At 42.1% G+C, this 22269-nt stretch overlaps 1 protein-coding gene across 4 annotated transcripts in view; it reads left to right on the top strand.

Annotated features, from left to right (window-relative positions):
- The window catches only part of BACH2 (BTB domain and CNC homolog 2), a 189109-nt gene that overhangs the window by 140115 nt on the left and 26725 nt on the right, over positions 1-22269 (top strand). For all 4 annotated transcript variants that reach the window (XM_083608322.1, XM_083608324.1, XM_083608325.1 and 1 more), the window contains exon 3: positions 4156-4410. In XM_083608322.1, the coding sequence (XP_083464448.1) occupies positions 4168-4410 (243 nt within the window). In that variant the 5' untranslated portion in view covers positions 4156-4167. The remainder of the gene's footprint in view (positions 1-4155; positions 4411-22269) is intronic.

Raw genomic sequence — 22269 nt, 5'->3', positions numbered from 1 at the left:
CCTTTGGCGGTAATTCACATGCTCAGTCTCTACATTTGTCTCCCAGACAGAATCTCCTTCAAAGGTGAGCAGGAGGGGAGGGAAATACACTTTTTCATTCATTGAAAGGAGGGCATTAATTTAATCTCTCTTGCCCTTCATTAGTGTTGCAAAGTGATGTCACCTCTTATTTATGTTCTTCTTAGAGCATCGTCTTTTGCAGTCTCTTCTCATCTAGCCAATCTGCTAATCACTTTCACCACCCTATTTGAATTATACCATTTACTTCTGTGGCTGGTTATATACAGTGGTACCTCGGGTTAAGAACTTAATTTGTTCTGGAGGTCCATTCTTAACCTGAAACTGTTCTTAACCTGAGGTACCACTATCTAACCTGAAACTGTTCTTAACCTGAGGTACCACTTTAGCTAATGGGGCCTCCCACTGCTGCCACGCCACCACCGCACGATTTCTGTTCTCATCCTGAAGCAAAGTTCTTAACCCGAGGTAGTATTTCTGGGTTAGTGGAGTCTGTAACCTGAAGCGTATGTAGCCTGAAGCATCTGTAACCTGAGGTACCACTGTATAGCATGGAAGCACAAACGTATCTGAAAAGCACATTTAAGATTATTTTTATTTCAGTGGCACCCTGTGTGACGCCCTTCCCCAGCCTCTCATGTTCTGTTTGACATTATTGTTGTGGCGCCCCCTGTGGTGCTGGTGCCCAGTGCACCTGAACCAGTGGTGCTACCCACCTCTGCTTATTTATCTCATGCATGCTACTTGTCTCATATTTTCAGAGCAACCCAGGAAGCAGAAAACTTGAAAGAATCAAAATGGGAGCGAAGAGGCAATAATTTATAGTTGCCTTATTCTGTTTCTTAAATAATGAATTCTTCTGTCCTTTTTAAATATCAGTATAAGAGACAAATAGGGCAGTCTGCATAACTATAGACCAAACTGCATTCCCCAGCACATGCCCACTTGATACCTTTTTGTGTAGGCAGACCTGTGCAAACATCAGCTTCCCCTTTAACCCATCTAGACCAGTCAGTCAGTCAGTCAGTCAGTCAGTCGGACCTTTTGTCCCAGACCAGGTTGGCTTCATTTGGGGTGAAATTGAAATACTTTCCTTTATTGTTTTGCCTTTGCGAAATGCAACAATGCTTTGGGTATTACTCTTTTTTTTTTTTTTAAAAAGCAACTTTTATCTTCTTTGTATATTTGTATATTTTCTGACGCTTGTGCTTGGGTTACATCCATCTGTAATCTCTCACTAATTCCTCTGCCTTATTTCTTCTTCTGATGTTTGTGGAACCTTTTACATGGTGAGGGCTGGTGTTAAAATGTTTTGTCACACCAAATCTTGTCCTACTTAATAAAATGTTTTTTAAAGTTTTTCTCTTTCTTTCTTATTTATTTATTTCATAAAATTTGTTCTCTGCTTGATTGTAAAAAAAAACACTTCAAAGAGGTTTACTAAAGATAAAACAGTAAAATAAAATAGAATTCACAACCATATTTTAAAACATTAAAAAGTTAAAATACTAAAACAGATGTAAAATACCATATTTTTCGCCCTATAGGACGCACTTTTTCCCCTCCAAAAATGAAGGGGAAATGTGGGTGCGTCCTATGGGGCGAATACAGGCTTTCGCTGAAGCCTGGAGAGCGAGAGGCTCTCGCTCTCCAGGCTTCAGGAAGCTCTGCGCAACCCTCCGGAGCCCGGCGCGAAGCCGCACTGGGCTCCGGAGGGTCGCGCAGAGCTGCCTGCCCTCCTGGGGTCCGCGCAGCTCTGCGCAACCCTCCGGAGCCCGGCGCCAAGCCGCGCCGGGCTCCGGAGGGTCGCACAGAGCTGCCTGCCCTCCCGGGCTCTGCGCAGCTCTGCGCGACCCTCCGGAGCCCGGCGCCAAGCCGCGCCGGGCTCCGGTGGGTTGCGCAGATCTGCCTGCATTCCGAAGCCTCAGGCGCGCTGAAGAGCGCACCCGGGCTTCGCACAGCTGTCCGCAAGCCTGGGGAGACTGGCGCGGCTCCCTAGGCTTGCGGATAGCAGGCTGTTCTGGGGGCTGGGGTCGGGGGAAGCCCGGGCTTCCCCCGCCCCGTGCCTGGGGGGGAAATATTTTTTTCCCTTTATTTCCCCCCCAAAAAACTAGGTGCGTCCTATAGGGTGGTGCATCCTATGGGGCGAAAAATATGGTACTTCCAACTTTCTAAGGCTTGTCTGCTTGTTTAGCAAGTGCGATAAAGAGTAAATTGAAGGCAGAGGGCTTGCGGTAGCTCATTTGGCAGAGCATGAATCTCTTAACCTCAGGGCAGTTGATTCAAGCCTCACATTCGGCAAAAGATTCCTGCATTGCCAGGGGTTGGACTAGATGACCCTCGTGGTCCCTTCCAACTCTGCGATTCTGTGGTTCTATGACCTGCTTGGTCTCAGTAGGCAGCAAGTTCCAATGTGTAGGCACTGCCATACTAAGCAATTGAGTTCTTACAAATGCAGGACCGGTTTTATTTGGCACCTGAAGCAGTGCCAGCTCTGTTGACATTCTTGCTTAGAGGTGAGAATGGTAGCTACTTTTGTATTCAATAAAGTGAAGCACCTTACAGGTGAGGAACAAAGCTTGCTTCTACCTATCAAACGCAAGTCACTGTGAATAGTTACTCACTTGGCTAAGTGCTTGCAGAAAAGCATTACGGCAGTGGAAAACAAGTAATTAAAAACATTTTTAAAAACCAATTAAAACCAGCAGTAAACTGACAATACATTAAAACATATCAACAAGTATCGTTAAGCTTGCCTAAACAAAAAAGTTTCAAGCAGGCGCCAAAAAGAACACAGTGAAGTTGCCTGCCTGGTGTCAACAGTGTGCTCCAAGGTGTAGGTTCTCCCACACTGAAAGAAAGGTATCCGCAACAGAATACCGTGATGGAAACCAGAGCGCACAGAAACGTTGTTTACCTTCCCACAACAGCGGTACCTATTTATCTACTTGCACTGGTGTGCTTTCAAACTGCTAGGTTGGCAGAAGAACACATGTGGGGTAAGGCGATCCCACAAGTAAACTGGTCCTAAGCTGTTAAGAACTTTATATACCAATAGTATCACCTTGAACTTGGCCCACTAGCAAATCGGCAACTAGCTCAGATCTCTCTGTAGAGAATGATTTGAACACTTGGGGGAAAGTTTTATTTTAATGCTAACTATTATTAAGAGAGCATGGTCACAGTACCGGCAGGGTATCTGTTTCCAGGCCAGTTTATTGAGGTGCAAGGTGTTCTCAGATCATTTACAAGTGTGAATAGAGCATGTGCACTGTATGCCGAAGGTTTCAGGATCAATCCCTAGCATCTCGAGATAGAGCTTGGAAGCACTCCTGCCTAATACTCTGGGAGAGCCCACTGCTGGTCAGTAGATAAAACTTGACTACGTTAACCAGTGGTATGATTTGGTATAAAGCTTCCTCTGTTCCTCTGCTGGGTCCAGTTCTGAAGACACACAAACACATTGATCCTACAGGTCAAGTGTACATACAGAGTGAATCCCACTGCCCCATTCTTTTTGATGCTGATAAATATTCTGTGTATAGGCAGTGGGAATTTTACACAGAGATTTCTGTGAAATGTTGGGTTGTGATAACTTATTCTGAATTGTGCCAGTAAGCTCCAGTTCGGCACTATAGTTCTAATATGAAAGAGCTCTGGGTTGAATTGCTTTTCTCTGCCAGAAGATGCTCTCAAATGTTTGTTTTTTTAATTTGTGCTTCCCTTTCTCTCCCCACCCTTTCCCAGGAGCCTCCTATCTATTAAAACTGTGTTGGTTGATAGCCTTCAACATTTCAAGGCATAATTCCATATTCCTGATTCACTGTTGTGGGAGGGAGAAAGAGCCAACTAAGTAGATAGAGTAAAAAGCTTATAATGCAATTGTCTTTTCAGAGATACATTTCAGAGAAATATATATATATATATATATATATATATATATATATATATATATATATATTTCTTGAGCTCTTTGTTCCAGCTAAGAATCAAAGTGCTGATCAGCAGTTCTGCAGAGAGCTGGCTAACCCATGCAGGACGCAGAAATCATGATGTAATCTTCCTTTCTTAGCAAGCACTTTGACAAATCTCTCCAGCCCTATCTCTCTCCCTTATTGTTTGTTGTTTCTATTTTAGGGTGTGAACGGAATGTCTGTGGATGAGAAGACTGAATCCCCCATGTATGTGTATGAGTCAACAGTCCATTGTACCAATATCCTCCTGTGCCTCAATGACCAGCGGAAGCAGGATATTCTCTGTGATGTGACTTTGATTGTGGAGGGGAAAGAGTTCCGAGCCCACCGGGCTGTGCTGGCTGCGTGCAGCGAATACTTCTTGCAGGTGTTGGTCGGGCAGACAGAAAATGATCTGGTGGTCAGCCTTCCAGAGGAGGTATAGTATGTCACCATTCCTACGTCCCTTAAAAAAAGCAAAACTTTATAACATGGTAACAGAGACAGAGAATAAGCCACTCTCTTGCAGTTAGGAATTAGCTAAACCTGAAAGGTTTTTTTAAAAACAAACAACAACACTGAGGTCAGAGCCCCTTCATGTTTTCAGATTTGACTCTGTGTGTGTTTTAGTCCCAGGAGTGAAGGCAGTAAATGATTCAGAATCAGACTCCCTATGGTCTTCTGGGCTAGAAACAAGAGAACAAAGGAGCTTACCAGGCAAGAACAAGGCAGCAGGCAGGGAAGAAGGAAGAGCAGAAACAGGGAGGGATCATACAAACGTAGCCTCATGAACTCAATTAATCTGCTGCTGAATCAAGAGCTGGAAAATGATCTGGAATACCTATCTGTAGGTTGTAGAATGAGCCATTGCAGAAACAGGGAATGCATAATAGAAAGTGACTAAGAGAACAGAGTATGTCTCCCAAGCAGGTATTCTCTCAAGCTCACAACATTAACAGGGTCACTGGGACTTTTTTGCTGCGTTACAAGTGGTTGTGTGACACTTAAGAATAATTGAAAAAGCCTATTTCCAGCACATAGAAGACAGCTTTCTACTATCTCAAAAGATAGTGAGAAATGTAAAATCCAAAACGGCAAACTCACTGTAGTTTCGCTGCACTACCAGTACCTTATACAATCAAGTGACTTGTAGAAGTTTGAAAGATATTTCTAGTCCTCTTCGTTGCAGCATGCAAATTGCTTCTAATATTACTGTCACTTAAATGCACATTTTATAATGCGGAAAGTAGCACAGGAATCTTTTTAGGACCAGTAAATGTACTTCCAACACGCTTCAGCTTTTACTGTTTGTATTAGACCAGGAAAAGATAATAACTGTGCAGCAGAATCTCACGTTATACAAGTGTCCATCTGTATAAAATTGTAATACCAGAACAAGGCTGATGTTTGCATGAAATAAACTGAACAAACTATCTCCAGTGGCAGGGTTAGTAGGGGAGTCTTATTGTCCCCAGCCCCCCCCCCCCCATTCACTTGCCTCACCTGCTGGTCCACCTATTCAGCCCTTATGAGATTCTTCAGAGAACTCACAGCATCACCATCCCTGGCTTTGAGGAAGGAATTTGTGCCTCAGGGAAAGGCATCCTAGGGGAAGTGTCTCTACCTTTGCAGTTACCGTTAGAAAACTTTTTTTAAAAAAAAGTTAAAATTTACTAAAGTAACTTTACTAGCTTTCAATTTTAAAAGAAAATTTCTAGCTGCCATAGAAAAGGATCAGAGGCACGGGAACACTCCCAATGCCACCTCACCCAGAATGCCTTGCTCTGAGAAAGTACCCCCTCTATAGAAGAAGGCAAAGAAGGCAGGGAGCTGGAGAGGCCACCTGTGCTCCTGTGTGTTAGCAGCAGCAAACCATTCAAAAAGTAAACTGGTGGGGAGGTGGAGGAGCAAATTGCTGTGGTGGGGGGCGGGGAGGTGGCAGCAGTGCACGCTACTGTACAGTGGTACCTCAGGTTACATATGCTTCAGGTTACAGACGCTTCAAGTTACAGACTCTGCTAACCCAGAAATAGTGCTTCAGGTTAAGAAGTTTGCTTCAGGATGAGAACAGAAATCATGCTCCGGCAGCGTGGCAGCAGCGGGAGGCCCCATTAGCTAAAATGGTGCTTCAGGTTAAGAACAGACCTCCGGAATGAATTAAGTACGTAACCAGAGGTACCACTGTATTTTAATATTTTGTTGGAAGCCGCTGAGAGTGACTGGAGAAGCCAGTGTAGGTGTCAGGATGCTGTCAGCTGGCGCCCCGCTTCCTCTTCTTCCTCCTCCTCTCCCATGCCCTCCCGCAAACCCCTGTTGTAAATCTTCCTCTTCCTTCTCCCCGGAAGGGTCAGGCTGGGGAGGTGGTCTCCCCCATTCCTCCTCTTCCCAGTCCCTGACAGTAGGCAATACTGAGCTACGTGGATGAACTCATTATAAGGCTGTTCCTATGTCCACCTTGTGCTCCTTGGAAGAGACATGCGATATAAATGTAATAATAAAATAAGATAATAAAATAAAATATTGAAACTGGAGTAAATTATACAGATGAAGAAAACTTTAAAGTAATAAAACTCCAAAGCAACAGAGCAAATACTCTTCATACCCGGGGTAACCGACATGGCTTTTCCTGCAGATGTTGCTGGACTCGAACTTGCATCAACCCCAGCCAATATGACCACTAAAACACTAGACATCCTTGGGATGTCTTCAGAAGCAAGCTCTGCTGAGTTTGGTGGAACCAGACCCCCAATTAAGCAGATGTAGGGTTTCATCCTAGGGCTGTCATGAAAGCACAAGGTTAATTCATCTTGGTTATACAGTATTTGCTGTCATGGTGGGTTTGAGTTTTAGTCTATGACTTAGTACCATTCATTTGGAGGGGGAAACCCACTTAGGCCTCATGACACCCACCCGCCTATGGAGCAGCAGGAGGGATCCTCCTCTCTGTGCACTTTCCATAATGACTCTTGTTAAAAATTCAAACCGAATAAATTATTTCCCAAGAAACATATTAATTCAGTAGAATTGATTTGATCCATATTCCTGTTGTTGTTGTTGTTTTGCTTTATTTAATCATAGAAATCAGTCTTCCTTCCTTTTAACAAGGCATTTAATTAAGCTTTTAATTCATGATAAGAAGTTAAATAGCACTTGGGAATATTTTTTTAATGGTTTCCACTTCCCATCTAGATTACAAAAAAAAGAAGTGTGATAGAGAGACATCCAGGGCTGTCAGCCAAGGGTATTGTAGGTCATGCCAATATTAGCTGGCAGAAGGCCATTATCCAATTAACATTGCTTCATCGCTGCAAGTAATAACTCTCAGGAAAACGATTGAGTCATTCATGGTGTAGTGGTACTTTTACTTTAGAAATACCCAGCACTGTTTAGAATAGTGCCTGATTCATAGGGTTGCCTGCTCTTCTTTGCCAGTTAAAGCAAAGCTGCATTAGTCATATCTGAAGGTGAAAGCTGCGTGGAAGGAAAGCATGGATTTTATTTTATTTTCCTGCTTCTGACAAGTTGAGATTTTAACTAAAGGGAGTTTTAACCCATTATAAATAAAGTCTTGGAAATACCAAAGCAAGGTAACAAAACAATGACTCCTAAGGAAGCCATTTTCCATGGGAAAAATGCTGGGCTTGCAGTCAGTGTTGTCTAGAGCTCTTGTCAAATACTGATGTCATATAAGATAGCCAGAATTACAGGCAGTACAACATTATAGGAATAGTATGCTTTCCCCTCTTCCTGCCCAGCCAGCCCATCATAACATTTCCTTGTTTATTTTTCTAAATTGTGTTACCAATACAGAGCGTGTGTATTATATGCTATCTTTGCACTTTGCTCTCGTTTTAAGTATTTATCTGGGATCTGCTTTGAAACATAACACCTTTCAGTGACAGTCGCTGTCCTGCATTATCTCATCCGTTTTCTTATAGATCTGCATATATAATGCCTTGGGTTGCTGAATGTTTTACATGAAAGAAATGCCAGGTAGAAAGATGAACTCAGGCTTCTAGGCTGGCAGAAGCCAAGTGTGTTTAGAAAGCTCATCCATTCAGAGCCATGGGTGGGATGGAGTCAGGCATCCAGCGTTAACTGTGTTCCTTAAGTGGCAGCAGTGAGAAGCCCTTGCATCAGTTAGCCATCCACGGCAGCCGACTGGCCCGAGATGGGGGAGCGGAGTGTTGTGTATTAGCCAACAGAAGATGATTGGGCACAGGAGAAAAATCAAAGGCAGAATGCACAAGGTCAATTACTACTGGAGTGTTATATGAAGGATTATGACTTACTGTGTTTTATTCTTTGTTCTTTTAGGAAACCGAGAGTGTTCCGTTATGTGCACCTCTCTTCTCTCCTCTGTTTATGTATTGTGTATAATACTTTGACAGAGTGCTCATCAGATGCAGCACATCTGGTCTCCACAGTGATCTGAATTTGGAGAAAAAACAAAGAATAGTTAAAGCAGGAGTAGTAGCCATTTTTAATGGACAAATTCGCTGCCTGGCTTTCAGAGCAGGCAGGAATTCATCATAGGTTAAAAATAATTATACAAAATCAGTATGTATTTAAATATCTAGTGATTTAACAAAACAATAATCAGAGGGATAGAGATGGCAACTCTACTGGGAAAGACTTTCTAGCTTGGGTGGGGAGGACAAGAGGGGTGGAGAGGTAGAATGAATGGGACATGATAAAGGTTCATACAATTATGTATGATGTGGAGAAATTCATTCATTCATTCATTGCTACATTTTTATCCCGCCATTTCCCCAAAGAGCTCAAGGTGCCATACATACTTTCCCTCAGCAACTATCAACTGAAGCTCTTCATACACTTTATTTATTCCACTGATTTGGCAGATTCCAGACTGGCCTGCATTCCAGCCTTCACTCCTCTCCTCTCCCATCTTTCCTTTTGGAGAGAGGTTGTTTGCACCCATCAGTTTTCAGGCTAAAGTGATAAAGCTAAGATCTGTGAACATTTATATTGCATTATGCTCAGATCACTAATAAGCATTATCATCATTCTACACCCAGAGCACTTTGCAAGTGGTTCTCTGGCCTCTGCGGATTGATGGGGGGGGGTGGAATTACACCTGTAGTCGGATGCATGCATGCTAGTTGTTTGAACTTTTGCAGTCTATGTTCTAAGTGTACTTTGACAATCACAGCATCATGAGTCTGTGTCGAGAGAGACGACTCATTCTCTTCCCTGAATTACATAGATTTAACTATTGGCCTGAAAATCCTCTGTTACAACTTCTTGGCTGGCTATTTCAGAGCATTCCAGGATTGCAATTCCATAGTTCATCTGTGATTTTCTTTTTCTTATTTTTTGCCAAGAAATGGAATTTCTAATGTTTCTGAAAAGGGTAATCGTGTCGGCAGATACGACGTGAGGCTCTGTTGTGTGTATTAGTGAATTGGATATTATTGGAAGTGGCCATAAAAAAAAAGCTTTCAGAAACCACATGAAAGCACCCTGTGATACTTTATTCAGAAGGCACAATAGTTCTGCTTTCTAGCATACAGCACAACATCCACCTTTTTGAGGTGGAAGAGATAAAGAGAGCATTGTAAGCCTTGAAAGCCATTCCTTTCCCTCCCTCTGGTGGTGGTTCCTGATTCTAGGTTGTTGTTTCTTAAATGAATATATAAATGCACTATTTGAATACAGATTATGTAGACATGAAACTACAGGGTTAAACCCCCTCCCTGATATTCTGTGTGAAATATAAATTGAAAGCCAAACAGTATGTTAATAAGGCTTGGTTTATGGGACTGTATTAGCCTTGGTTGCCCTAGGAGAAAGATGGATGGGAGTGTGATCTTGCTGCTTTTGCTCAATCTCTCAGCAGCTTTTGATACCATCAACCATGGTATCTTACTGAACCGGCTTGGTAGGATAGAATGGGAGGCAGTGTGTTGCAGTGGCTCCACTCCTACCTACAGAGTTGTTTAGAGGGTGGCTTTGGGTGATTACACCTTGCCCCCCTGGCAGCTATGATGTGGAGTGCTCAAGGTACTGCCTTATCTCCAATGCTATTTAACATCTATATGAAACCATTGGGAGTGGTCATTAGCATCAGTAAGTGGATGACACTCAGCTCTTTTCCTCTGTTACATTTGTCAGGTGTGGCTGTGCAAAACCTAGACCTAGACATAATGGTGGGCTTGATAAGAGCAAATAAGCTGGGTGCTGATGAGTCAGAAGCTTTGTGTGTAAGCGAATTCCCAAGTCTGGGGATCAGGCAATTTGCCTGCTCTAGGCAATGTTGCACTCACCCAGAAGGAACAGGTATGTAGCCTAGGGGTACTCCTTGAGCCAGCAATGCCTGAAGATCTTCTGGTGAGATCCTCCTGCTTATACCTCGGTCGCTTCTGGTACAGAGCCTAGGGGGAAAGCCTAATCTGTAGTTGCACCCACCCCTAAGCCACTTCCCCTATGAAAGAAGGTGCTTACTAAAAACTTACCATTTTCCAGATGAGTCTGGAGGACATTTCTTCATAGGGTGATTTTTATTTTATTTTTTAGTGAAAGGTGGTATGTTAGTCCAAAGGGCCTTTCTGTGGAAGTAAAGCCACATAGCGAGGATCAAAGAACGGGTGCTTAATTTTTTACCTACAAATTTATCCCATCCTCTCTTCTCTATCCCCCAAGTGATTCTCTCTCTCTCTCTCTCTCTCTCTCTCTCTCTCTCTCTCTCACACACACACACACACACACACACACACACACACAGTTTAAATTGTGTGCATTTGAAATGCTGGGTGTACAATTTCAAATAGACATTAAGTACACAAGGAAAGGGTTAAGCACTACTCTCTGTCTACCCCCCCCATGCTGATTTTCTTGCACACAAAAAGAGGATATGGTTGCATTGTACCATTTCCACAAGATGTGAATTTAGCCAGTAGTGCGTAGATTTTAAAATAGCTACTTCCAAAGCAGCAGGATGAACTAACTTTGCTAAATTACTATAAATTTATTTCTTTTACATTAGAATCATGGTGAGCCATCTTTTCACAGTGTTGTTATTAATTCTAGTTCATACTCCTGCCAATTAGTGGCCACAAGTCCCGTGGTCAAGGAAGTAGATGCATACCGTCACTTCCACCATGCACTTCCCATAACATGTAATGTGTAGTACTAGGCCAGGCTCCCTCAACCTCGGCCCTCCAGATGTTTTTTGGCCTACAACTCCCATGAGCACTAGTTAGCAGGACCAGTGGTCAGGGATGATGGGAATTGTAGTCTCAAAACATCTAGAGGGCCGAGGTTAAGGAAGCCTGTGCTAGGCCATACAACGGGGCTCAATATATTTGGGAAGGGGGGGAGAGGAAATCCTGGAAATAGAGCTTCCATGCAGAGCACATATGTCACACCACCTGCATGGGAATTGGTAAGCATGTGTGGTAAGCAAGTGGATTTCATCTGAAAATTGGGCCAGATTCAAAAGTTTTGTTAAGGCAGTGGCAGATGATGATGATTTTATTTCTACCTCACCCAGTCACTTTTTGTGTGATACATGTGAAAAGTTTATGCTGAAATCCCCCTCTTAACTAGGGGTCTGCCCCATTGAGCACAGGAAGCTGACTTCTGAACAAGCCCGTACAGGATTGTGATATGAAGCATTCTGAGAGCAACATGGAATCCCCGCCACCAAGCAGATGTAGTTTTCAGGGGTGTTCACGCTACAGAAAGAATGTGTGAATTAGAGCTAAAATTGCTGAAACCAAATTTTGCCTAAGGCACACCTATTGGCAAAGCACTTTCCCTTAAAAGAATGCATTTTTGTATGTTATGTTTACTGATACAGTGGTACCTCTAGTTACAAACTTAATGCGTTTGGGAGGTCCGTTCTTAACTTGAAACTGTTCTTAGCTAGAAGCATGCTTTCGCTAATGGGGCCTCTTGCTGCCACTGCACCGCAAGCACACGATTTCCGTTCTCATCCTGGGGCAGAGTTCTCAACTTGAGGTAACTCTTCCAGGTTAGCAGAGTTTGTAACCTGAGGTGTTTGTAACTCGAGGTACCATTGTATATGCAATTTTATGGACCCTTAAAACCCAATACAGTCATACCTCATGTTATGTCCGCTTCAGGTTGCATGTTTTCATCTTGTGTCCCACGGCAACCCGGAAGTACCGGAATGGGTTACTTCCAGGTTTCGCCGCATACGCAGAAGCGCCAAATTGCACTGCACCCATGTGCAGATGCGGCTCTTTGAGTTGCGGGCTTTTCACGTTACAGACTGGCCTCTGGAACAGAAGCCATCTGTAACACAAGGTACCACTGTATATGCATTTTGGTAAACATTGCTTGCCTGGAGAACTGCATCGCAAAATTCAGAGAAGTGGAAATTTTAAAGAATGAGTAGGTTCCAGTTCTTGTACTGTTTTGGAAAGTGCAAAATTCGTAGGCTGTGAACCGAATCTAATTTCTCCACCATCACATAAGCCTTCCCCATTCCAGAGTATTTTCTTTTTCAATTACACACTTTATTGTGGATATCTGTATTTTGTTCATTGCGCTCGGCTTCTACATTTTTAATATAATTTTTTATATTGAAAGAAAAACATAGCAATGCAGCTGCTGAAGTAAGTTGTAGAAAGCAAACACATTTTCTTCTCCCTTATCCTTTGTATATCATGTCAGAATCTGATTTGACCAGCAGGTCCCTAGTCTTCATTTTTTTGCTTTTAATGGTGGAGACTGTGGAATCAAAGCCAGTATCTCATTGTTATGCATGAATAGGAAGTATTCCTGTACTTATTTGCATTCATTAGCTGTAGGTAGTTCCTCTGTAGGGGTCCCTAGTCTTGTTTTTACAGTGCTTTTGGCGGTGTTTCTGAGGCACGTGAATTTTTATGATCTGTTGCATGTTCGTGCAATTTCCTGCCCTGTAATGGTATCGGTTTTCCGGGCGCAGAGGAATAGAAACGAAAACCCAGGAGCCCGCATTAGCATAAAATGTCCCAGTTCTGTCAGTTTGATTAATTTGTCTCTTTGTCTCCACTCTATATGATAAGTGCTATTAATGGCTGCAACACTTCATATGTCAAAGTCTTTCTTCCTAATGACTTGAAAATGTGGTTTATTTCCCCCCTTTTGTATTATTTTCCTCATTTAGCATTCCACTCAAGTGTAGATTTATGCTGCGCTCTTTCATTATCTTACTGGTTGCAGCACTCGAGTGATTACATATGGTGTTGGGGTATGCGTAAAGATGTGATCCCAGGGGTAGCAGCTGCTGATGCAAGCTGAAAATAGATCCTGCGTATGCTCAGCACTTTTCCCAGAGGTCTTTTATTTATTAGTAACAGTCTTCGTGCAGGGCAGCTTGGATCCTCATTTAGCAGGATGACTCTTTGCCTTTCAGAGAAAGGCAGTGACTTTGCTCTATTTACCGACTGCTGTGTAATTTTATTTGTTTATTTATTTATTTGCTGCTCCTTGCTTTGTATATCCGTGCGGTGATATCACCTAAGCGCAAATTGTAATACAACCCTGATTTATAATGAAGTCAAGATATGACAAGCTCCATTTGAAGTAATGGAACCAGGCAGATCTAAGGTTTAAATTAAATAATCCTATTTGTAAGACAGCGCTTGTACATGGCGCACTGATTTAAACCGAACTCTGGGCTTTCTCCAGTGATTTCTTATACTCGGTATTGTTTCTCTATTCTGTTTTTCCATAGGGGATTTTTTTCCTGTTATAAATTCATTCAAGAAGATTTCATTTGCCTTATGTACTGTTAAAAGAACTAGCCTGATCCTCATGTTTCATCATTTCCTGCATGCAAAAAATATATGCCTTGTCTCAAGCATAACTCCTATACAGCCTTTCTGAAATGTGGCGTACATTTTTTAATCTTTTTTTTTAGACTGACTCTCTCCAAACCTGTAAAATGCCTACACATTTTGTTTCATAGGACAAAATAAGCAGAGCTTTGTGTTGAGGTGGGGATTTAAACCAGGGAAGCCTTGCCAGGAATAAAGGGTTAAATATCTCCTCCCCAGCACCGCACCCCTGGCCCTATTTCTCCCCTATGTCTGCCAGCCCCATGATTCTTTTAAGCATAAAAAAAGCAAACGTCAGGACCTTCCACCATCTCATCAAGCTGCATCCTTCATTTGAAAGATTTGTATTTTCATATGCATACCATAGTATTTATATGTAGGAAACTTTCTATTTTGGAAGCTTTCAGAAGCACGTGAAAATGTAGCATTCTTGGCTGGGAGAAGAAGAAAAAAGGAATTCAGTTATATAGGCCAAAACTGGACTAGGATGAACATGCTTCTTTCCACCCATCCCTGAGATTTCTAGACAGCAGAATCAAAGTTTCCAGGATGTTTACAGCTTTATTAAAATAAAAAGTCAGCAGGGAAATAGTGGCAATGTCATCTGTTTCCGCTTCCCCTTCTTTTTTAATACATAAAGCATTTATGAATAAATGTAAATAATAATTAGTAATACAGAGAGAGAGAGAGACTTCCTTTCAGATGGAAATCGAGATGAAACCAACTTCCAGGCTCTATTAAGTTCATTGTGCAACTATGAACCTTACAAGAAGCTGTCTTTCATCTGATAGTACTGCACAGGTGTGACCAGTTCTACCAATCAGCATTGCCCCTGGAAGTGCTCCCATTGAAAAAAAGATTGCTTTATAGGATCACCCGCCACCCCCTCACTGTTTATTCTCATCAACACTGATATTCATACTGGTGATACATGAGTTACTAGTATTACTGTGGTTTGTAGTATAATCTGTCATCAGAAGGATTAATGATTAGTATTATTATTAGTATTCATGTTGGTAGTATTAATATTATCTTCCCCCACCCAAAGGGTAATGGGACATACCTAAATTATATGGCTAGATAATGCCTTGCAGAGCATTCCATCTCCAATAACAATATATTTGCCATGTGTTTCAGCTTTCTAACCTTACTGAGAGCCCTCTGAAGGAAATAAAAGGGAGTGGGGCATCTGAACTAAAATATACTATCTATAGTAAATACTTCAAGAGCCTCTACTGGTGACATTCTCTACCGCTTTTCATGAGCGGGGGGGGGAGGGGGGAATTGGAAACCATGGCGTTGGAGTTGACCCGAAGTGTGCCTTTGAAACAATGAGCTCTTCACTGAAAGAGAACACTTCAGAACAAGCCACATTTGACCTACTTATGCTGCCAAAGAGGGATGCTGTTAGAAAGCAAAGGGAAAACTGAAAGGCAAATGGAATGCGGAAGAATTTATGGTTTCCACTGCAGGAAATGCAGCACTTTAGCAAGGAGCCTTTGTAAGAGGGATGGTTCGTGCTCTGTCTGTCAGGGCGAGAGTGTGCTGTGGTGCCCTTCTGTTTTATTCTTCAGGTTGCATCCTCGCCATCCTGACCTTGTGCAGGCAAGCTTCAAAGAAGGGTGATTTGCCGCCCCCACCCCCCAGTGATTTGCTGTTTAAGAGTTAGACATGAACGTGCAATGCTGTGAAAGTGATTTCTTGAGTTGAATGCAACAAAAGGAAGTTGAGGGGAGTCATGAACAAACAATAGAGCAGATGGCAGAAGAACCATGAAGTAGATAAATGTGAAGTTGGATTTGCATTCATTTTGTAATATTTTATAGTATACTGGGCAGAAAATAGATTTGCTCCTTCATAGCTTTTTGTTGTTTTCTCCTTTGCCGCTTGCTGCAATGTCTTTGGGTCTTCTAGAATCTGTCTGGTTCCAATTCATTTAAATTTTTCTCAAGCAATCTGTACATATGGACCTCAACCTATGTCCTTCATATGAGCAAAATGCTAACTCCCACCCCCCCACCCACACCAAGTTTCTGTTCCTCAAAGTAACCAGGCTTGCACCTATTAACTCATATTGGCCCATTTTAATCTAAGCCTCCATTATCTGTTTTCTCATTTTAGAAAAGGTATATCTTCTATTCTTTCTTTAAAAAAACATAAACATTTGCCACATCAGTAGTGGTTAAATAGATAGCTTAATTTAATTTCCTTTTTTCCACTTGAATCCATAGGCACAACCACATCCAAACTATTTTCCAGTGCAATTCATCTATAAAGAAACAAATGGCTGAATTTGAGTTTAATAGACTTGCTGATTCGGAAACCAAATTTGGTGATCAGAGAAACCCTACGTTTTTCTGCTGCTGTCAGTATTCAAAAAAAGTCCACCAGCTCAAGCCTTCAATGGGCTTTGTGCAAATAAAGAATGTCAAGAGTGTCACATAATTAATGCTACAGAGAGCTGATTAAAATTATCCTTAATTAAATTAACTAAGTTTTGTGGTGCTTAGAAGAGTCATCTTAAGCACTTAAAAAAGAAGACATGACTCCACTCTTGAGGTTTGTGTGGATTTGCATGGATTTGCAGATTTTGTATGCTACTATAGTTGTAACAACATAGAATGGTTGTTTTGTAAGGTGTTGATCATTCTTTCTTGTTTCCTTCTCTGCTGTCTATGGTAGAAAGAAATGGGCGCCCGTGGGGGGAGGGAGAATAACACTTTACTTTGACATCAGTAGCAAGATGACAAATTATGCTCATAAAAACAAAAACCTATTTTTCTTGAAGCTGTCTAGGAGAAAGAGAGGCTACCTATCACTTCAGAAGCAGGAGCCAGCAATCTGCCAAAGATGCAGAAGCATGTGGGGGTGTAATAGCCAGCAAGGCTTCAGTTGTCATCGAAGGAGAAAGAAAGAGCTCCCAGTGAGGCAAATGTTTTTTGTACGCTGTGCTAAATTTTGGTTAGTGCTGAATTGCTGAATGTGAATTCTCCTTCCCTCCTTCCCTCTCCCAACATTTTTTTCCTCTTCAAGTTTGTAGGTGTATCACCCCTCCGCCCCCCCACTGGACTTGTATTCATTTTCTACTGAGAATAGCTTCCCTTCTTGCCATGTCAAGATCGGTTTCATAGTCCTCTTCCTTGTATTTTGAAGTAAAGGAGATGCATGCAATAAGGAAAGGAATTATAAAGCCACTAAATTTGCCAAATGAGGACCTCGTCTTAGTTAAGAGGCACTAAACCATGATATTAATTTTCTAATTACTAAATATAAGATGATTCAGCATGCAGAAGGCTATGTTTTTCATCATACGGAAGTAAATGAATGAACCATCCGAATATCATTTTGCTGTTCATTATTTTATTCAGACAGCGTTAATTGCAGTTATTTTCTTTGAGTGTCTCTAAAAGTTTATTTATGCTGTTAATAAGCTTGAGCAGCTGTAGTGGTACTGACTGCCAGAACTGTAGCTTTTTCTTTTTTCTTTTTTTGATACACTCTAGTGTAGCAATAAAGCAGTTGGAATATAAATTCAAAGTGAGCATGATCCTGTCTTAACAGATGGAACCTGAGCTTGCTCACACATGCACTCCATATTCTTTTCCTCTCACATATGCATACACACTTCCTCTGGCAAAATGGTTTTATCATTCTCAGTTGAAACCCCGCAAACAATAGCATAGAAAGAAAGACTTCTGTCCGATGGCATTAATCTAAAACTATAATGATGTGGGGAAGTGAGAGCCTGGCGTGCTCTGGTCCATGGGGTCACAAAGAGTCGGACACGACTAAACAACAACATAATGGTCTGGATTGTATTGCAGTTGCTATTATCTCTTAGGTGTTACAAAAGCGGAGAACTGTAATGGATGAAATAGCTGTCTAGTGCTGGTCAAAGGGAAGACCTGCCACCTTCTTAGAATCATAGAATCATAGAGTTGGAAGAAACCACAAGGGCCATCGAGTCCAACCCCCTGCCAAGCAGGAAACACTATCAGAGCACTCCTGACATACGGTTGTCAAGCCTCTGCTTAAAGACCTCCAAAGAAGGAGACTCCACCACACTCCTTGGCAGCAAATTCCACTGTCGAACAGCTCTTACTGTCAGGAAGTTCTTCCTAATGTTTAGGTGGAATCTTCTTTCTTGTAGTTTGGATCCATTGCTCTGTGTCCACTTCTCTGGAGCAGCAGGAAACAACCTTTCTCCCTCCTCTATGTGACATCCTTTTATATATTTGAACATGGCTATCATATCACCCCTTAACCTCCTCTTCTCCAGGCTAAACATGCCCAGCTCCCTTAGCCGTACTTCATAAGGCATCATTTCCAGGCCTTTGACCATTTTGGTTGCCCTCCTCTGGACACGTTCCAGTTTGTCAGTGTCCTTCTTGAACTGTGGTGCCCAGAACTGGACACAGTACTCCAGGTGAGGTCTGACCAGAGCAGAATACAGTGGCACTATTACTTCCCTTCTGGTCCTTTCTGTTCAATAACTTAGTCTAGACCTTTTGGTTCCTACTGCCCACTAATGCATCTTTCTTAATGGTAAAATTTCCTTACTGCCCACCAGTGCTTGATGGAAGGAAGATTCAGTTTGTGCTGTAGAACCCCCTACCGCCCACCTAGAATCCTGAAACGCCCACTAGTGGGCAGTAGGGACCAGGTTGACAACCCCTGGTCTAGACAATTGGAAACATAGATGACAGCAAGGAGAGGGTGTGTGCATAGTGCCTATAGACAACACAAAGTAGTGAATGCTACAAGGGAAGGCCAAAATTAATTGGTTCCTGACTCTTGGAGATGGAGATGCTTTCTCAGCTCCCCCAAATTAATTCACAAGATAGGATTTCCCAGGGTCTGATTTTACGCCATGTCAGTTAGTGACTTGAACCCTCTGCTTTTCCTTACTGAGTGGAAGCAGCTTCTGTTCACGAAAAGCCTCCTTTACTCATGATAAGTCCCTTCCATCAGTAGAAATGATGCAAATACAGTGAAAACTTCAGATCTTGGGCCACTGGTCTTAAGCACATTTAACTAGGCAGGGGGCAGTAGGTGGGCCATGTAGGTGTCATGCAGGGTCTGACCTGACCTGGATGTCTCTTCCAACACCAAACATCCAGGCAGCCTAGAGCGTCAGAAGACACTTGAGAGCTTGCGAAGTCTCCCGTCTCCAACCCAGATGAGGGAGACCTTGGGCTTCTTGAGGAGTTCTCAGCAGTCTTGTATCCAGAGCTCCAATTCATCTCTGGCAAAATAACCTCCTTTCCAAGTCAGAGGGGGAGGCAGGTGGAATCTCCTCTCAGCCTCTCATGGTGGATGCCAGAAATTTCAGGCTCAGGTGGCTACCTTGCAAAGGAGTGTGCACCGGAGAATGCAGAGCTACCTAGGAATAAGGGGCTCAGGCAGTGTGCCCATGGGTTCCATGTAAAAGTACTCTTGCGGTTCACTTGGTATGAAAAGTTGGACCATCCTGACCTAGACCCTGCTTTTTCTATTCCCTTTTTCCTGACTGTTTCCATTGTGCCTACTATTACCCTGGTTTTGTGTTTGTGGGATTGGTGTTGGGAGAGAGAGCCTCTGCCTCAAGAATTGAGTTCTAATCCAGTTGACGCTAAACAGTATGCAAAAAATACACAGTTAAGAACATGAATGTTGGTGCCTGGGCAGCAGCACCTATTCCACAAAAAATGCAGAGTAAGCCTAAACACCCCGTTGTTTTCTCTCCAAACATGACTGAAAGCAAGTACACTCTTAAGTTTGAGTGTGCCCTTTGTGTCTTTCTCCATCAAGTGGATGTAGAATGCTTTTGAGCTAATAGTACCTTTTAAAAATGTTCTTTATACTCCTACTGAGGAAAGAGAAATGACTATAGAAGAGGCGTTGTTCATTATGTAAGTAGACTGCTGTTCTAAAGCTTCTCTCAAAATGTTGAAGGCATGGCTATAGTGTTATATACTAGTATGCAGCACAATCCAAACATCGTTAGTTTGATCTGTTATTTGGGGGTGTAGCTCCTTGTTTAAGTTGAGGGCACCACTAAAGAATGACCCCTTTTTCAGCAGAGCTATGCTGACACTGTGCATGCAAAGAATGAATTAAAATGCAAGCTGCGCCAGTCTTGAGAATCACTAAGAGTATAAGAACAAAGTACAATAAGTGCCAAATTCGGGGGTGGGGGATAGAATGGGGGAAAATAAGGGATTGGTGTTTCAGATTCTCCCAAAAGACTAGAAATTGAAAGCCATAGATAATCACTTTATGGTTGTTTTGGATGGTATATAAAGGCCTGCAGGAAGACAGGATATTTATACATGGCTGCAGCCTACCAGTTAATGATTTTAATTGCCTTGTTATCTAGTCAAGTGGAATCCTCTTTTGACAGTGGATATCTTCAGTAGCCCAGCTGAAGTTCCCACCATTTGGAACATTAGAATAGCCTAGTTGCGTTGCTGATTCAAGTGTTTTTCTCCTCAATATTTTTTTTCTTTGCCGCTCAGTAGTAACATTGCCTCCTTTTGAAATACTAGCCTCCTGATTGTACATAGTCTTGAGCACACACAGTCAATAATTTATCGAAAAATTCCTGGTGGCGTTTTCATGTTTGGATATTTTATAATGGTCCGGGTATAATTCTGCTTTCCAGTCCTTGCTTGATGCGCTTGCTATGATGCATACTCACTAAGTGTCGTTTTTGCTAAAACGTACACAAAATCTGCATTCCCCAGCCTACTCAGCAACATTTACTAGCAGATGCTGACTGGAGGGCTCTTGCCATGAAGGCTTAATTTCACTGCAAAATACACCAGAGTGTGTTTTCCAGAATGCTGTCAAAAGTATTTGCATAAATCTCCAAGCTGAATCCTGATTTGTGTAGAAAAAGCGAAAGCAAATGGCCTCTCTGCACAATAAGTTGAAGAATCAGTGGTGGGGTTGCACAAGAAGTGTTTCTTTGTTATTTCCCTCAGAGTGGCTCTTCAGATGTGGGTCTATTTCACTGCCCAAGAATTTGAATGTGTTTTTTAAAAATATAATAAAAATGTTATATTCCCCTTGATAGCTTATCTCCAGCTTTTGAATTCAAAAAGGTATAACAATAGTTTTAACAGTAGAGATGAACATCTCTGCTCCCCATCTTCACCCTCCTCCCAAATCCTCCCAATTTTGTAAGCTTCCTTTTTTTTTTTTACTTAGACTACAATCCAGAGATGCCCTTATTTTCAAATTTTGGTTTTTTAAAAAAATAAATCAAAATGTTAAGCCACTACATTTAAAGAACTAGAGCCAGATCCTCAGGAAACACTCTTCAGACTTGTCTGTCTGGATGAATTCAGGCCTCCTGACCAAAATATTTTGTCACAGTTAAGGAGTTTTAAAAGGTTGCTGGTCCGTTGGTCCCATTTTATACGCATCCTATCCTTTAATCTGACTTCATAACTTCTTGGTAAGCACCTAAAATTTAATATATCTGATTATAACTATGCATATGGAAAGTGGTACCATTCGTGTTCGCTATATATGTGCCAATTCCCTGGAACAAAAGAGAAACAGGTTACATAGGAAACTGAGACATAGTGAACTAGTATACCGTATTGGCCTGAATATAAGCCGCACTCCCCCCCCCCCCAAATTCCGACAGTGAAAAGTTAAAATGTGGCTTATATTTGTGATCTTATGCTGCCAGCAAAGTGGTGCGGCTCCTCCCTCCCCCCGGCAGCAGTCTGGATATTGTGGCTTATTTGCGGGAGCGGCTTATATTTGGGTGAATAGTACTTGTCCCAGGCTAAAAAGCAAAGCATTTTCTTCATACAGTCTTCCTTATAGTAATCGGTCCTCTATTGTGGGTGTTCTTTCTTTCTGAATATCTCTACTGTATATATACAGGGTGAGTCTTTTAAAAGAGGCTCTGTGGAACATGTGTACTCCTGTATCCACGGGGCCACTTTTAAAGGACTCACCCTGTATATATATTAAAAAACATGTTTTGAAAGCTTAATACATATAACAATTTAAAAAATGAGTGAAAATCACTGCATAAAATGTGCATGTAAGCAACTCTGCATGGGGGGGGGGATGCCAGTTACTGCTCTCTGTCTCTCATTTGGTGAAAAAGCTGATCATTTGGCATAGCAGCTCTTGAATCACAAAGTTCACAAATGAGAAATTCTGCCTTATTTTAAGAGGTAATAATAATAATACAGTGGACGCTCAGGTTACGAACGTGATCCGTGCAGGATGCACATTTGCAACCCGCAGCGGCACATCTGCACACACGCAGGTTGCAATTCGGTGCTTCTGCGCATGCACAACCACCCAAACCCGGAAGTAACCTGTTCCGGTAATTCTGAGTTTTGGAGGGCCTGTAATCCAAAAAAACACAACCTGAAGCGTCTGTAACCCGAGGTATGACTGTAATAAAAAGTTGGTCTGTTTAACTTGTAATGTAATAAAATTACACTTTGAGTGCATTTAGTACTAGTTACAGACACACT

Source organism: Podarcis filfolensis (assembly GCF_964270895.1).
Source record: "Podarcis filfolensis genome assembly, chromosome: 3".
Taxonomy (NCBI): domain Eukaryota; kingdom Metazoa; phylum Chordata; class Lepidosauria; order Squamata; family Lacertidae; genus Podarcis; species Podarcis filfolensis.
Note: the sequence above shows the minus strand (reverse complement) of the source record. Positions and strands in the feature narration are given on the sequence as shown.